At 41.4% G+C, this 18,412-nt stretch overlaps 1 protein-coding gene across 2 annotated transcripts in view; it reads left to right on the top strand.

Moving 5' to 3' along the window:
- Window positions 1–18,412, top strand: part of Rtn4 (reticulon 4) — a 58,676-nt gene that overhangs the window by 4,320 nt on the left and 35,944 nt on the right. Inside the window, exons 2-3 of one of the 2 annotated variants that reach the window (XM_075942519.1) lie at window positions 10,465–10,521; window positions 11,407–13,743. The exons of the other annotated variant lie outside the window; for it this stretch is intronic. Coding sequence (XP_075798634.1) covers window positions 10,465–10,521; window positions 11,407–13,743 — 2,394 coding nt within the window. The remainder of the gene's footprint in view (window positions 1–10,464; window positions 10,522–11,406; window positions 13,744–18,412) is intronic. 2 annotated transcript variants of the gene reach the window in all.

Genomic DNA, 18,412 nt, shown 5'->3' with positions numbered 1-18,412 from the left:
TAATGGCCCCAGAATGCAAGAGTGGTGGTGCTGATAGTTCTGGTAAGCGTTATGGTAAAGGTACCAAAAGATCACATTCATATAGCTGTTATTAGGTATTGTTACTCTCTTTTCTTGCTTGATATATGTATAAGCTAAACTTTATCATATGTATAAATGTGGTGTAGGAGGAGAATAATGTATCTATAGAGTTGAATACTATTGCAATTTCAGGTTTCCTAGGAGTAGTAACAGGTTTCTCATGAATAAGAGGGCCTGCTCTACTCAATCACTTCTGTCCTGGAAGTTACGTAGGTTAGCGACAGTGTTCCTTGGAAATGAATACTGATGTATGCACTGTAGGATAAAGCCATTCAAGTTACGTTTCCACTTCAAAGAGGACGGCACTTAGGATGTTGGGTGCTGATAATGTTTCCAGCAACATTGTGTGAAATACCAGTTTTCCTTAACCTTTGTTAACACAGTACATTGGTAAACTGATAAATGATTTATCAAATTGTTAATATTTTGTATTGGCTTAGGGTACCAAATATTTTTTTTTTTCTAATCACTGCCTTTGCCATTTTGAGTTTTTATTTTTATGGGTGCAGGATTACTTGAATTTATAGGCTAGCTTAAATTGTTTTTTTTGCAAAGTTATTTTATATGTATAGCTGTTTTGCCTGTGTATGTCTGTGTCAACTTGGAGGCCAGAGAGGCTATGGGAGCCCTTGAAACTGGAGTTAACCGTTGTGAGCTGCCATGTGGGTGCTGGGAATCAAACTCCCACAGTCCTTTGTAAGAGTAGCCTGTGCTTTCTTTCTTTTTTTTTTTAAGACCTATTTATTTATTATGTATATAGTGTTCTGCCTGTATGCCAGAAGAGGACACCAGATCTCATTATAGATTGTTGTGAGCCCTCATGTGGGTGCTGGGGATTGAACTGAGGACTCCTGGAAGAGCAGCCAGTGCTCTTACCTGCTGAGCCATTTCTTCATTTTTAAAAGATGATTTTGAGTCATAAAAGTCATTGAATTGTGCTGTTTTTAGAAAATTTAGAATTTTTCTTAATGTTAGTACTTCTATGATTTTAATATTCTTTAATTTTCTGCTTAGTTTGTTCTTAAGTGTGAGGTAGTGATCAACTTCATTTATTACAACATCTGTCTGAACTACTGTAAATGAGAATACCCTCTGTTCTGCTGTTTTGTCTACAAGCAATGACCAAATAGTTTTAATTACTATAATTACTATAACTTTTAAATAAAATAGTCTGTGATAGGGTTTTTTTCCAGAACTTTTCTTGGATATTTATGTTTTTTTTTACTGATTTTAAAAATTTATTAATCTAGATGCTTCTGTTGTTATATTTTAGTAGGTTATATTATATTTGTGGGTTAATCTTAGACAATTGATGTTTTAGGATTGATAGTATGTATTTTTCCATGAACAAGGTTTTTATTAATGTGTAGATTTGTAAAATTTTTGTGATGTATGACTTTATTTTTAAACCTTTATTTGTGTATGTGTTTGTATGTGTGCACATGTGCGTGCATGATGTGGATGTGAGAGAGAATGTACCTTTATGTCGGGTTGTTACACCTAACCCTCTGAGCCATCCCACCAGTCTGACGTGGTTTAAATATGAATACTAAGAGTTTGCATAGTATTGAACATTTGAAGTACTGGATTGTGTAGTTGTTTAGCTGTTCCCATAGGTCATAGGTAGACTAAAAAAGAAAGATTTTTCAAATCATTTTTTGTCGTTGTTGTTGAAAAAGATAAAAGTGTTCTCTGTACTCCCGTGGTAAGAAGCTTCTCTGAAATGCTGGGTCTGTAATGCAGTGCACATGCATATAGAATAAAAACAAAGATTTAAAACAGTTAGAAGATAATTTACATGCCCTAGAATACAAAGATACTAAAATTTGTTTTGACAGATTCCCATGCTTTAGCTCCCGTGGGAATACGTAATATATTCATTATTCTAGAAAGCTCCCTGAGTCCCCAGTGGTCAGGCGTATGGTTCATTTTGAACATTGCCCCACACCTCCATCTTAATTCCTTCCCAGCCACTACTGATTCTTTAGCTATAGATTATTGTTTGTTTTTATGGAACGTTACAGGAGTGGAATCATGGTGCATAACTCTTTGTGTCTGGCTGTTTGCATTCAAATGTAATATTTTTGGATGTATTATCAGTGATTTTTCAAGTTATCAGTAATTTTTTAAAAATCCTGAGTGGTAGTTTGTGATAAGAATATGTCACTTATCTCTTGTTGGACATGATTTTGGCTATTTTGAATAAAAGAATGTTATGAACATCTTATAGATATTTTTGCAGGTGTGTTTCAGTTCTCTTGGATAAATATCTGAGTATTACTGTGTCATCAACCAAACTCTTCTCCAGGGTGAACACTGTCAGCAGCTGGGGATTCTGGCATCTGAATTCTCACCAAACTGCTATTAATAGTCTTCAGTTTTAACCATGTTAGTGCTATGTGGTACTTCATCGTACTTTTATTTATTATTAATTTTTTAAGTTTTGCATACCAACTACATTTTGCTCTTTCTTCTCTCTTCCCATTCCCATTCCACAACCTCCCATCTATTTCCCCTCCTGCCTCATCCACTCCTCCCTTTAGAAAGGGGCAGGCCTCCCATGGGAGTCAATATATCACCTCATCGTGATTTTAATTCAGATCTTTGTATTGACTAAGTGATGTGGGATTCCCCTCTGTATGCTGTGAATATGTTTTATTGCCATTGGTTAATAAAGAAGCTGCTTTGGCCTATGGCAGGGCAGAATATATCAAGGTAGGAAATCCAAGCAGCGATAGAGGAGGAAAGAAGGCGGAGTCAGGCACACTCCATGTAGCCGCCCAAGAAGCAAGAAAGACGTAACACCACGTGTCATGGTAAAATATAAAATAATAGAAATGGGTTAATTTATGATGAAAGAGCTACTTAGGAATGCGTGTAAGCTATTGGCCAAACAGTGTTGTAATTAATATAGTTCTGTGTGATTATTTGGGTCTGGGTGGCTGGGAAATGAAAGTACAGTCTTTATGTACTAAGGGATTAGAAGACTTGTATTTGTCAGATTGTGTGTCTGTTTTGTCAAGTATTCTAGTGATTTTGCCCACTCTTAGATTGTGTATCTATTTTATAACTTTTATAGTTCTGCATTGAATACATTTTTGTTTAGGTGTATGTGATTGCATTCTCCTACTTGGTAGTTTGCCTGGTAAATTTACTGATGACTTATTTTGATGACTTTAAGCTTTTACATTTTATTTATTTATTTATTGGGAGAGGGTCTCTCTCCTGGAACTGGCTGTCCTTGACCTGGGAGAGATCCGCCTGCCTCTGCTCCCAAGTGTTGGGATTAAAGGCGTGTGCCACCATGCCCAACTCCTATTTTAAGTATTAATCTACCTTTTATTTTTATAGGTTTTGTTTATTTAGTGTGTGCTAAAACATTGGTCCAGAGTAGCTATATTCATCTAGATGTTTAATAGGATTAGTTGTCATGCGTGTGTTAAGCTCTATTTTGAATTCAGTTTTGCTTATGGGGTATGAGGTGAGTTAGCTGGCCAAAGGGACAAGACGCCTGCCCAAACAGAAAGGACTTACTATACCAGTGCAGTAGCCTCAGTATCATCATTTTCTGCACCTAGAGCAGGTTTTTATTGCAGGGAGGACTTTTGAGCTGGGTGAAAATAAATTTCTTTTTTTCTGTAAAGTGAGTATGTGAGACCTTTGTTCAAGAGGACACTGAAGCTTTTGCTAAGAACTGTTCACGATAGAGAAGGTAGAAACAAGGGCAGGCAAGCAGCATCCAGACTTCCACTCTGTTTTAAGGTTTTTTGAGACAGGGTTTCTTTGTGTAGCTCTGACTGTGCTAGAACCAGCTCCGTAGACCAGGCTGACCTTGAACTCACAGAGATCCACCTGAGTGAGGGATTAAAGGTGTCATTGCCACCTGGCGGCTTTCCGTTCTTAAAATGTGTAAAATCCCAAGGAACCCATAGAGAACTATTTCCTGACTCTGAATTCATGAACACCGACGTGTCGATTGCAGGTTTGAAATCTTGTCTACCTCTTGTTAGATCTGTGCCTAAGCATTTTAGGCCTTTATTGCTGTTATAAATAAAGCTTATTTTTTTCCCCAAGCCAGGTGTAATGGTGCAGGCTTTTACTTCTGACACTCAGGAGGCAGATAGATCTCCTTGAGTTCAAGGCCAGCCTAGGCTATCTACTGAGTTCCAGGACAACTACAGCTGCATTGCAAGTGTTTTTTTTTTCTTACATTTTTGTCCTTAGAATATGGAAATGCATTTGAGTTTTTTCTTCATGTCGTCTTTCACCCTTGAGCATTCACTGTCTTTAGAATGTCTTTAGAATGTGTGCCCGCCCACTCTGAGTCGCTGTAGATTTTGAGTATTTTTGTGTCAGGTTTTCCAGCATTGTCTGACCTCCACAGTATTCATTTAGGTTACTGATCTGGACTGCCCCCTAGTTGAGTTGTGTTCCTATGCACTGTAGTCCTCAGAGTAGTTTAAAGGGAGCCCTGGAGCTTTCCCCTGTGTGCTGGCCTGCCTCTTGCATCCAGGGGCCCTTCTAGCCTTCCTCATGGGAGGGCTGTGTTCTTGTGAGTGTCCCGCGATGACCCGTTGGCCAGTGTCTTAGGACAGTTGCTTCCAATATTTTGACATGTTTTACTTATGTTTTTGTTGTTACTGTCATAACTAGAGGTAGAAGCTATTTTGCGATTTAAAATTAGATAATTAGGCTTATAATTAGATACAATTAAAAAATTGCCAATTATACTTTTGGTAGGCAAATCTTTAAATGACCATGTCAAAGAACACTCAGTATTTGAGTTGTGGACATTGGCGAGATTGTAGTGAAGCATTTTAAAATTAGATAACAACAAACACTGACATTTTCTTTTTACTTTTTAAAGTAACGGACTTAAAGAGTAAATCTGAGACTTCCATTGTGAAACTGATCTTGTGAATATACATAACATTTAGAATACACTGTAATGAAGGGTGTTTGCTGGTTTGGATTCTGCTAAGGAAATGGAAAGTCGTGTGACTGGTGTTTGTCCATTTCACTGGGGCAGCGGGAAATGAGCGCTGACTGTAGTGACAGGGCGTTAGGGTTTTTGGCTCAGTGACGTGAGGTTTCATGGAGGCTGACACTCAGATATACGAGGGAGAGTTCCGTTCAGCCAGCACAGACGGTACGGGAAGGACTGGGATGTAATACAGGGGATCTTATTTGCTTTATCCAGGGGTTTCACACACCTGGCAGCTTTTAAAATGTTTTTGACTTAGAGACTAGGTAACTTTTATTTTTTAGGAATATTAATGTGGTGGCAGTGGCAGTAGAATGGAAAGATTTACTGATAAAGTTGTGGTTTTCTCCTTAGCATATTTTAAAATTGCATTTTATATGAATATAGTTGTCTTTCTGTATAATCAGATATAGTATGTGTATGTTTTGTTCACAGCACAATAATCATTTAAAGCACTTTTTTCTTACATTTTTGAGGTTAGAGCTTGCTTGCTCTTGCTCTCCTCGGATCGCAGACTTGTGCACCAATGGTCAGCTTCTGTTTCATTCAGTGAAGTGTGGCATTCTGGGTAGTTTTCAGAAGAGGAGCTGCTTGCCCGTTTGAGAAGCATGATTAGTGTATACGTAAACTTCTGAGGAACGCGGAGTGTTCCATTCTTTTACTCAGCATGGTCTACCTAATTACAGTGATTCATTTGCACCAGTGAGGCTCTCACAAGAAATGACTGCGCTGACATCAGCAGCTCATTTCCAAAGTCAGAAACACTCAGGTATTTTTGGAGTAGAATTTCTTTCCCCTTCTTCAGGAAGTTGATACAGTTGCTAACGTGTTATTTTACAAGTGAGAGACTGAAGAGGAAAGCTAGGGGATTACATTCCCAGGGCTACCCACGCATGCACATAGCAGACCTGGACTGAGCGTGTTTCTACCAGGAGTCCACCAGTGCTTCAGTTGGAAACTGGGCCTGCTCTCGAAGGCCATAATGGCATTCCTTCCCACAAGCATGCTTAAAAACACAAAACTTGTTTTGTGATCAGTGCTGGATGAATTCCCAGTTTGGACAATTAGGATTTTCTTTTCTTTTTTAAACTAATGATTTGAAATACCAACTTAAAAACCTTGGTTACTTGGCCAAATGCCAAGGTTTTTTTGGAGTGGGGGATTCTGGTACTAGATTTAAAAAATTAGATGCATTTTAAGAAACCCTTGAAAAATTTGGCACAATTTAAATTAATTTGTTTTTCTTTAGTTTTAACAGTAGTATATGTTAGCTCACTTTCCAAATAGAGTAACTTCTGGATTAGTGACTCCACAGATTCTGTAGAAGACACAATTTTGTTAAATTTGTTTTTTAAAAATTGTTCCATTTGAATGAATATTTTAGTTTTGTCCAAAATGTTTTTTTAGATAGCTATACAAAGTGTTGTCTTAGCTGAAAATGTTTCTCATTTTATAAGTGAGAAATTACATAATTTACCTATTATCACTGTGATATTATTGTCATCTTGACGCAGTCTAGAGTGCCCTGGGAAGAGAGCCTTTCTGTGGAGCTGTCTGTATCAGGTTGGCTTCTGGGTAGTCTGTACAGGACTGTCTAGTTAACTGATGTGGGAAGACTGAAGGTCACGTTGTTTCCTAGGCAGGGGTCCCTGAGAAATGGAGCCCAGCGCAAGCAAGCGTGTATCCATTAGTGTCCCTCTCGCTCTTGACTGGGTATGCAGTGACTTCTTGCTGTTGGAAGTTCTTGCAGAGACTTCCCTATGCTTATGGACTGTAACCTGGGATTGGAAGATAAATCCTTTCTCCCCTGGGTCACATTCTGTGAGGAAAGTTTATCATGCCAGCAGAAATGAAAGCAGGAGAGTCGGGTAACAAGGCAGACTTTTAGATGTGTACCTGTTGTACACGGTGATAGTTTCCCGAGGCATTGCTGTCTTTTTGGTTTGGGTTAGTGGTCTTTCCTACCTACTCATTGTAGGTTCCAGGAGACGTTTACTTTTTACTGTTTTCGTTACTCTTCTTTTTGTTTGTGACCTCTTGTCTGGCCATGCTGTTGAAGCTCGTCTTGAACCTGTGAACTCGAGTGATCCTCCCATATCAGGGCAGCTGAATAGGTTGGGATTACAGTTTTCTCCCACGCCTGCTTTACAGTGACTCTTTTAAACATAATCGTTTTCTGTTTCATCTAAGAATACTTTTAAATATGACATTGTGCCCTGTAGGGTTTCAATCACAACTCATTTGGCATTATAAAGTTAGCTATCCCCTGTTTATCAAGGGGACTTGGAAGACAAATCTGTATTCCTGTTAGCTATATACATCTTTTACTTTTATCTGTTTTAATCATCCTGTCTTTCTTGTATTTCCTGGTAGAAGCAGCCAGGCAGTGATGGTGCATACCTTGCCTTTAATCCCACCACTCAGGGGACAGAGGTAGGGGGGATCTGTGAGTTCAGGGCCAGCCTGATCAACAGAGCGGGTTCCAGTACGGGCTCCAAAGCTACACAGAGAAACCCTGCCTTGAAAAACCAAAAAGAAAAAAAGCATCTTTCGAAATTGATTGGGTCCTCTTTGCAGAAGAAAAGCTTTCCTGTTATTCCTTGATGCCTTGAGTTGTTCCAAGTAGTCCTGTGATAGAGTCCTTCCTAGTATGAAGCGGAAGAGCTTTAGTTTTCTGAGCCTTCTAGCCACAGGTACACGCAGGGTTAACATTCTAATACTGTATTGTCTGCTTAGTACAGAATGTAAGACGGGTGGCTTACACAACAGACACTTCTCACAGTGCTGGAGACTGAGAAGATTCAAGTCGGAAGATTTTATTGTGAGGCAGCCTCCTTTTTTCTTTATTTTTTAAAATAATCTTCTCATTTTACATACCAATCCCAGTTCCCACTCTCTCCCCTCCTCCTGCTTCCCCCACCTTCCACCTACCCCACCCCCATCCACTCCTCAGAGAGGGTAAGGTTTCTTTCTCATGGGGAGTCAACAAACTCTGTCATACCACTCTGAGGCAGGACTGAGGTCCTCCCCCCTATATCTAGACTGAGCAAGGTATCCCTCCAAAGAGAATGGGCTCCAAAGAGCCAGTGCAAACACTAGGAATAGATCCTGGTCCCACTGCCAGTGCCCCACAGACTGCCCCAGTCACACAGCTGTCACCACATTTAGAGGGCCTAGTTTGATCCTATGCTGGTTCCTCTGCTGTCAGACCTGAGTCAGTGAGCTCCCTCTAGCTCAGGTCAGCGATTTCTGTGGGTATCCTCATCACGGTCTTGATCCCTTTGCTCATATTATTGCTCCTCTTTCTCTTCGGCTGGACTCTGCCCAATGCTTAGCTGTGGATCTTTGCATCTGCTCCCATCAGTTGCTGGATGAAGGTTCTATGATGACAGCGTAGTCATCAATCTGACTACAGGGCAAGGCCAGTTCAGGCACCCTCTCCACTATTGCTTAGGGTCTTAGCTGGGGTCATCCTTGTGGATTCCTGGGAATTTCCCTAGTGCTAGGGTTTTCCTTAACCCCAGAATGGCTCGGCTCCTTCAATCAAGATATCTCTTTCCTTGTTCTCCCTCTGTCCTTTCCCCACCTCAGCCATCCTGTTCCCTCAAGTCCTCCTCCTCCTCCCCTTCTCACCTTCCCCTTTTCTTCTGCCCTCCCTTCTTCTGTCCCCACCCCCTCTAAATTTTCTCAGGAGATCTTGTCTATTTCCCCTTCCCAGAGGGATCCATTCATACCTCTTTTAGGGTTCTTCTTGTTACCTAGCTTCTCTGGGGTTGTGGACTATAGGCTTGTTATCCTTTGCTTTTTGTCTGATATCCAATTATGAGTGAGTTCACACCGTGTTTGTCTTTCTGGGTCTGGGTTACCTCACTCAGGATGTTTTTTTCTAGTTATATCCACGCTTCATTGTTTTTTTACTGCTGAGTAGTACTCCACTGTGTAAATGTACCACATTTTCCTTATCTGCTGCTCTTCAGTTGAGGGGCATCAAGGTGGTTTCCAGGTCCTGACTATTATGGATAAATAATACTGCTTTGAACACAGTTGAGCAATTGTCCTTGTGGTATGAGTGTGCATCCTTTGGGTATATGCCCAAGAGTGGTATTGCTGGGTCTTGAGGTAGATTGATTCCAATTTTCTCAGAAATCTCCATACTAATTTCCAAAGTGGCTGTACAAGTTTGGACTTCCACCAGCAATGGAGGAGTGTTCCCCTTACTCTGCATCTTTTCCAGCATAAGCTGTCACTGGTGTTTTTGATCTTGGCCATTCTGACTGGTGTAAGATGGAATCTCAGAGTTGTTTTGATTTGCATTTCTCTAATGACTAAGGATGTTGAACATTTTCTTAAGTGTCATTCAGCCATTTGAGATTCTTCTTTTGAGAATTCTCTGTTTAGAATTGTACCCCATTTTTAAAATTGTATTATTTGATATTTTGATGTCTAATTCCTTGGCGTTCTTCATGTATTCTGGAGGTCAGTTCTCTGTCTGATGTGGAGTTGAAGGTCTTTCCCCATTCAGTTGGCGAGGCAGCCTGTTCTTACCTGGCAGTTTACTCCTCTCTCTGTGTGCTTGCTTCTCTGGTATCTGGCAGTAATCACATTGGACCAGAGCCTCATTTTCAGAACCTCACCTAACTCTGGTAACCTCTCCAAAGCTCCATCTGAACATCTGATATAGGGGGTAAAGATTCAACATAGAAATGTGGGCAGGGTACAAACATTTCTCTATTTCATATAGGAAAGACTGGAGCTAAACTATGTAAGTTTCTCATGCTAGTCATGGGTACTTGAGTAAGTTTCTTGTCTAGTTTTAAAAGAAACCTATTACCACCATTATGACAGTAGGGTGGTAAGCCGAGTGAGTTCTGGTATAAAGAGACGGTAACTAATGATAATAAGAAGGGGCGTGATGATTTTATTTCTGTGTGGCATTTGGACAGTCATATGACTGTCCTCAGCATTGTACACTTGCGGTACAATTGCTTTTAAGAATGTAAGAGAGAATACATAATTCTCAGAAAGTGTTATAAATGGAACATACGTTGGGAAGAAACGATGAAATGAAATAGTTATTAATTTTGTCATATTAATCTTTAGGTTTTCACTGGAGTAGGATAAGACAATTTACCTCACTGCAGATGTAAATAAAGCCTTGGATGAAGTGATGTTACTGTGTGGAAAGCGGCTGTAGTTAAAATCCGGTGGGAACAAGCCCTGCTGCCTCTTCAGAAGGGACTGACCTTTAGTCATGCATTCTCACTTCCTTTCTACCTGACCTAGCCTTTCCTCTAAAGACGTGGTTAGCTCATTGTGAACTGCCCCTCGCTTGGTCTCTTGCCTTTACTCCTCCAGCCTGCTTGTATTTCTGCTGAGGTCGTATTCTGTTTGTTTTTCAGATGAGACCCTTTTTGCTCTTCCTGCTGCATCTGAGCCTGTGATACCCTCCTCTGCAGGCAAGTTCTTTCTGCTAGCCTTTGTCTCTGTGTATTCTGTCAATCTAGTGTTAATTCAACAGAGTACTTTGGATTTACTGAAAGTAAGCATTGGTTCAAGAATGTTGTTTTTACTGAAAAACAAAAAACACCTAAATTTGTATTTTATATGCTACATCCAAGGGAGGCAGGGTTTGATTCATAATTGGAATGATGTAAGGATTTCTTGGACCCTTGATTTATATTTACATAATAACAATTCATTTTCTTTAAATAGTTTGCCATTTTATAGCCACAGACCTTTATATAAAGAAATACCTGTCTTTGGCTTTTGATAATCCAGTACCCTGTTGAGTTTATACAGCTGGTTACTCATCAAATCTTATTTTCTCTTTAAACTAGTTAAAAGTAGTTCTTTTTCAGTTAGTAAATACTTGAAGTTGTTTTTTTTCAGATTTGATTTATGTCTCTGCATAGTAGGTAACTGCTTCTGAAACCGCATGTCAATTTTTTCTTTAGGTATTTTAAATTAATAGCTATATTTACAAGGTACAGCGTGGTGATTCAGTACATTCATTGTTGCATGGTTAGGTCAAGCTGGTTAATATTTCCATCATCTTAGATATTTTGAATTTCTTTGTAATGAGAGTATTTAGAGTCCTCATTGGCTACTGTGTGGTAGAAACATTAACTATGTTCTGCAGTGGCCAGTACTTTTAAAAACTGACTATAGTTTGATATTTTCAGTAATGATCCAAGTCTATGTGTATTTATTAACTAAATGCTGTTAACATTTCACTTTAATAGTCAGTTTTTACTAACACTTTTATGAATCTGTCATAAAACTTGGCATTCTGTCCGAGAACACTGGCTTTCTCTAATTTCCCTTTCTGTCCATGGCCACAGAAAAAAGCATGGATTTGAAGGAGCAGCCAGGTGACACTGTTCCGCCTGCTCAAGAGGATTTCCCATCTGTCCCGCTTGAGACTGCTGCCTCTCTTCCTTCTCTGTCTCCTCTCTCAGCCGTTTCTTTTAAAGAGCGCGAGTACCTTGGTCATTTATCAGCGGTGCCATCCGCAGGAGGAACCATTGAAGAAACTTTCAATGAAGCTTCTAAAGAGTTGCCAATGAGGGCAACAAATCCATTTGTAGATAGAGATTTAACAGCGTTTTCAGAATTAGAATATTCAGAAATGGGATCATCATTCGCTGCTTCTCCAAAAGCAGCGTCAGCCATGCTGGTAGAAAACACTAAGGAAGAAGTTACTGTGGGGAGGAAAGACAAAGAGGATTTAGTTAGTGGTCGACAGGAGTCGCCTGTGACCCTCACTGAAGTGGTTAAAGAAGACAGAGTTGTGTCTCCGGAAAAGACAAAGGACATTTTTAGTGCAATGCAAGGGTCAGGGGTAGCACCGATGAGGGAAGCGTATGCAGACTTTAAGCCGTTTGAGCAGGCGTGGGAAGTGAGAGACACTGGTGAGGAGACTCGGGACCTGCTGGCTGCCGCAGCTTATCTGGAGAGCAGAGTGCGCGAGAAGTGCTCCGAAGATAAGCTGGAGCAAGAACGTCCTGGGAAAGATGGCGGAAGTAGTCCTGATGACGCTTCTCTCCCCAGCACCCCCGAGCCCGTGAGGGATGGCTCCAGAGCGTACATCACCTGTGCCTCCGATAGCACTGCAGCAAACATTTTCCCTCTGCTAGAAGATCATACTTCAGAAAATAAAACAGATGAAAAGAAAATAGAAGAAAGGAAGGCCCAAATTATCACAGAGAAGACTAGCCCCAAAACATCAAACCCGTTCCTTGTAGCAGCGCAGGACTCTGAGGCAGATTATGTCACAACAGATAAGTTATCAAAGGTGACGGAGGCCGAAGTGGCAAACATGCCGGAAGGTCTGACACCAGATTTAGTTCAGGAAGCATGCGAAAGTGAACTGAATGAAGCCACGGGAACAAAGATGGCTTATGAAACGAAAATGGACTTGGTCCAGACATCAGAAGCTGTACAGGAATCACTCTACCCCACAGCACAGCTTTGCCCATCATTTGAAGAATCTGAAGCAACTCCTTCCCCAGTTTTGCCTGACATTGTTATGGAAGCACCCTTAAGCTCTCTCCTTCCAAATGCTGCTGGTGCTCCTGTAGCGCAGTCCAGCGGATCCCCACTAGAAGCACCCCCATCAGTTGGTTATGACAGCATAAAGCCTGAGCCTGAAAATCCCCCACCATATGAAGAAGCCATGAACGTAGCGCTGAAAGCTTCTGGAGTAAAGGAGGACGTTAAAGAGCCTGAAAGCATTACTGCAGCCGCTCAGGAGACAGAAACTCCTTACATATCCATTGCGTGTGATTTAATTAAAGAAACAAAGCTCTCCACTGAACCAAGTCCAGATTTCTCTAATTATTCAGAAATAGCGAAATTTGAGAAATTGGTGCCTGAGCACTCTGAGCTAGTGGAGGATTCCTCACCTGATTCTGAACCAGTTGACTTGTTTAGTGATGATTCAATCCCCGAAGTTCCACAACCACAAGAGGAAGCCGTGATGCTGATGAAGGAGAGTCTCACTGACATGTCCGAGACAGTAACACCACACACACCCAAGGACAGGTTCAGTGCTTCGCCCCAGGAGGTAGGAAAGCCGTACTTGGAGGCTTTCCAGCCCACTTTACATATTACAAGAGATGCTGCCGCTAATGCAGTTCCAACACTGACCAACAAGGAGAGAATTCCTCTGCAGATGGAAGATCTCAATACTGCCGTTTATTCAAATGATGACTTGATTACTTCTAAGGAAGACAAAATAAAAGAAAGTGAAACATTTTCAGATTCATCTCCAATTGAGATAATAGATGAATTTCCCACGTTTGTCAGTTCTAAAGCCGATTCTTCTCCTAAATTAGCCAAGGAATACTCTGGCCTAGAAGTATCTGGCAGAAGTGAAATTGCTCATGTCCAGAGTGGGGCTGGGTTACCGCCTTGTTCAGAATTGCCCCGCGACCTTTCTTTGAAGAATATGCATCCTAAAGATGAAGTCCATGTTCCAGAAGCATTCTCCAAAGATAGGTCCAGTGTATCTAAGGGATCTTTATTGTCTTCAGATGTTTCTGCTGTGGAACCGCAGGCAGAAATGGGCAGCGTAGTTAAACCCAAAGTACTTACGAAAGAAGCAGAGAAAAAACTTCCTTCTGCTGCGGACAGATCATTGTCGGCTGTGTTTTCATCAGAGCTGAGTAAAACTTCAGGTAATCAATCCATGCACTGTCTCACCAGCTTTCTGGCTTACCGTGGAACACAGATAACGTTTTGTAGCAGATGTTCATAGTGTCTAGTACAACATGTTGATTAGACTCTATTACACTAGTTCAGTTAAAAAGCTTAGTTCTGAGGGGCTGGAAAGGCGGCTCGGTGGCTAAGGGCACCTGCTGCCCTCTCATCCTCCACGAGATCAGCTTCACCTCCCAGCCTGCTGTGCCTCCAGTTCTGGGGCATCTGATGCCTCTTGTGACCCCTATGAGCACCAGACACATGTGATGCACAGGCATACACGCAGGTGAGACGCTTACACAAAAAACTATGGTGGTATAACACCTGTAATCCAAACTGAACTCTGGAGGCTAAGGCAAGAGGATTATTGTGAATTTGCCTCAAAAAACAAGAATACAAAAAAAGTTTTGAGTATTAATTCTATGTACTTCCCTTCTACTCAATACTCACCCTTAAGGTTATCTTTTCCATAATTAACATTGCATCATGGAACCAGAAAAAAATTAGTAAAATTATCTTATATGATGTATTTTTTTCTTCAGTGTTACTGATAACATGACAAGCAAGGAATATAAAACAGTCTTTTCTGATGTGTTTATTTTAGCTTAGAAATGATTTCATATCAAATTTGTGAAGCATGACCATGACCATTTCTGTAGCATGCTTTTAGTATTTATGCATTATTTTTCTAGTGAGAGGTATGAGACTAGACATTAAATATAGATATTTTTCAGAAAATAATTAATTGAAGCATGCTCTGAATTTATGAAAAGCTCAGATTACCCATTTATATTTTTTAACTCAACATTTGCCATTTTTGCACACATTTTTTCTTTTTATTTATTCTTCTCTCATATATTCCATCCCTACCACAGTTTCCCCTCCCTGCTCCTCTGGATTCACCTCTACTCCCTTTCCCTTCTGGAAGGACAGGCATCCCAGGGATAGCAACCAAATATGGCATACCAAGTTACAGTAAGACTATGCACATCCCTCCATATTAAGGCTGGGTGAGGCAACCTGCTATGAGGTATAGGGTCCCCAAAGAAGGCAAAAGAGTCAGAGACAGCCCTCGTTCCCACTCTTAGAAACCCCATAAGAACACCAAGCTACACAGTGGTAACATATGCAGAGGACCCAGGTCGGAGCCACACAGACGCCCTTATTGTTGGTTCAGTCCTCTATGAACCCCTATGAGCCCTGGTTAGTTGATTCTGTGGTCTTTGTTTTATTTTGTTTTTGTGGTATCCGTGACACCTCGCTCCCTAAAATTCTTACCTCCCCAACTTCCACAGGATTCCCATAGCTCCTCCTCATGTTTGGCTGTGGTTCTCTGCCTGCATCTGCTTCCATCAGTTGCTAGGTGAAAACTCTTTGATGACCATTATGCTAGGCTTTGGTCTCTGAATATAGGAGAATAATATTAGGAGATGAGCTGTGAGTGTGAAATTACATGGGTGAGTCCCAGCAACATTTTTTTCTTAGCATTGTTAGCTGTGTTTTCTATTTAAATATATAGCAATTATGTTGTATTTACTGAATATACTTACATATTAGCTAGCACTGGCTAGTGTCAGACCAGTGTGCAAATTCTCTGTTACAAGAGGAAATTCTGAATGTTCAAATAATGAATTGAGCATGGAGATTTCCTGTAGTGTTTATCTAATTATCTTTATCAGTAAAAACTTGGGAGTCAGATATCGGGGTAAGAACCTGAATGATCAGAGAAGCTGCAGAGAAGCAACCCACTTCTGGGTTCTGCCCTCTTCTTGGAGAGTAAGCCCAGGCCTCTACTACCTGTCTATCTGTCCTCGGTCCTCCAAAACCTTTATGACTCATTCTGGTCAGCTAGTAGTTATCTCTGCCCTCTGATTCAAAGCAAACTTTATTGGCAGTCTAGGGAGCATCAGAATGTGATCAAAATTCCTACAACAATTCCCTGTTTGAATATGAACATGAAGGATATGGAGAGTGCCAAGATTCTGGGTTCCTGCCATGTGTGTATGAGGTAACAGCATGAAAAATGGAGATGAGGACATGAGAAAACAAAATGGGATTGGGAGAAGACAAATTGAATTTGAATATGTTAGTATTGAAGCAAAGACATTTACTGATGTCATACCTTTAAAAACTTTGAAACAGCTTGTGTATATTTGCCGTAAACTTGGATCTAAAAACTAAAGCCCCAGAGGAACAAGAGGAAACCAAAGGCAAAGATAGATGGTTAACACATGGGAGTTAAGGACTGAGAAAGGACAGGAGGTGCCTGATAAGCACATTTACATGGGTGGACCAGGACCCACGCAGACTAAACTTGATAACAGTTTGGGAACAAGAAGAAAAATGTTAGCTCGCAGAGGAATGGAATATGGGGTTGAAGGGATTCTCCCTACCCCTTTAGGATGTCCAGAGTAGTCGATCCTAGGTGCTGGGATGGACTCCAGAGTTTAGGTGAGGGAATACTGCTGTAGTGAGCAGAAAGGAATGTGTGGATGGGTTGTGTGTTTTGAATGTGGACTTTATTGAGATAAAGGGAATGGGAAAGAGACACAGAGGGAGAGGGAGAGACAAGCTCACTTGCCTCTTCAGAAGGGCAGCAGGGAAAGGGGGGTGTGGATGGGTATTGATACTGCTAGGGGTTTATGTCTGAAGCTGAAGGAGGACTTGTTTGATATTAATGTTAAAGCAGTATGTGGAGTATTTGCTAAGAATGAGCAGAAACACACTTGGCAAAATAATTATGAAATGTTTTCAACTAAGGATGCAAGGGCAGTGCGGCAAGAGCTTACTCATTGATGTGTGTGGTACAGTGACTTACTCAGGGCCTTGTGCGTGCTAGGCTCTATTGACTTCCAGTGTGCTGAGCAGCCTGGGTAGAGAATCGAGAGAAGGTTTTATTTGAGGTAGTTCTGTTTTGCTACAGGGGCAGTGGAGGACAGTGAGCCAGGAGAGAGCCATGATAAAGTAGTCCGCAGTCCTTGAAATGATAGGCTGGCATCCACGCTCGCGTGAATAGAAGTTGATAGAGAGGAGTAGATGAAGTGAACTCTAGGTGCAAATTAGGGCTAAGAACCAAAAGTGGTAGGAAGAATAAAACTTTGACTCAGAATGTTACGGGAAAATAGTAAGATGCATGTGTTTGTTGGACATTGAGTTTAGGATTTTAAAGCAAAAGCAGTTTGGGTTGATCATAACGTAGCTTTTGATTGTAAGTGGTTGAGTATAAGAGGTTTGACCCTGAAGAAAGTTACTGAGGCCAAAGGTTGAAATGTATTGCAAGTGCATTAAAGTCACTTAGGACAGTGACAGGACTTCAGATATTGATTATGGTACAGGACAGGTTCTGGGAAGATGGCTCAGTGGATTAATCACTTGATATAAGCATGTGACCAGAATTCACATAAAAGCTTGCAGGCACAGTGGCCCGCCTGTAATCCCGGCACACTGGAGGCAGTCAGGCTAGCTGGACTGAGTCTGCAAGCTCGAGGGTCAGTGAGAGACCCTGTCTTAGTAAACAGTCTGTGGTGTCTGTGTGATGTACTTAAACAAATGAGGAGTCATGTGCCCCCACCCCTGACTCCAGAACACCAGAGCAGCAACAAAAAACTGCAAGAGTCTTTGGTGAAAGGCATTGGGAAAATCGGCAGGGGCAGTAAGATAGAATGTGACCTAGTCAGGCTTCTGAAATGATAGTCTAGATCTGGAAGCAGCATTAGTTAGCAGAGAATACTTGACACGCCCTGTCTCCCAATTGTGCTAAGTACTGGAGAGTAAGCAGGTGATTTAGAAGTGAAGGAAGGGCCAGGCTTTAGTGAAAGGATTACAGTGGCTTAGGGGAACAGTAGAGGTGACAGTGAAGCACAGAGCAGCGTTAAAGGCCAGGAGAAGACATGTGAGCAATATTAAAATATCTGGGAAGTCACCTTCTACCTTCATGCTACCTCCCCAAACCTAGATTGCTTTCAGTAAACCTAGGGATCTGTAGCCCTGGTTTCGAATGAAAAGAAAGAGTGCAGGGGTGAGGGTGGTGGCGCCCGCCTTTAATCTCAGCACTCGGGAGGCAGAGGCAGGCAGATCTGAGTTCGAGGTCAGCCTGATCTACAGGACAGGCCCCAAAGCTACTGAGAAACCCTGTCTCAAAAAAACAAAAGAATAAAGAGTAGCAATGCCTTTGGAGGCTCGGTAAGGACCCTGAAGAATGGTTGGTGCTGACTTTTAAGGAAACAGTATTTTTTCTTCAAGAAAGTCAGTCTTTTTTTTTTTTTTTGTGGAGACAGAGTTTCTCTGTGTAGACCAGGCTGGCATCAAACTCACAAGAGATGTGCTTGTCTCTGCCTCCCCAGAGCTGAGATTAAAGGTGTGCACCACTATCACCTGATTTACTCAATTCTTTAGCTGGACCTTCTCCCCTGAGTGTTTGTGCAGAGACAGAGTGTGTACCCTGAGGCTGAGGCTGGGAATCCTCTGTGCCCTACTCTACCTTCAGGCAGGGATTCCCTGTCTCTGCTGCCTCACCCTGTTCTTTCTGGTGGGTGGCTCACCACACCCACCTGGCTCTTCTGTAACTTCTGAGATCCAAACTCTGGCCTCCAAGCCTGTGTGGCAGTGCCTTATCTTCACGGCCATCTCTCCAGCCCCATTTTTAGA

The sequence above is a fragment of the Microtus pennsylvanicus genome, chromosome 12, assembly GCF_037038515.1.
Source record: "Microtus pennsylvanicus isolate mMicPen1 chromosome 12, mMicPen1.hap1, whole genome shotgun sequence".
Lineage (NCBI taxonomy): Eukaryota > Metazoa > Chordata > Mammalia > Rodentia > Cricetidae > Microtus > Microtus pennsylvanicus.
Note: the sequence above shows the minus strand (reverse complement) of the source record. Positions and strands in the feature narration are given on the sequence as shown.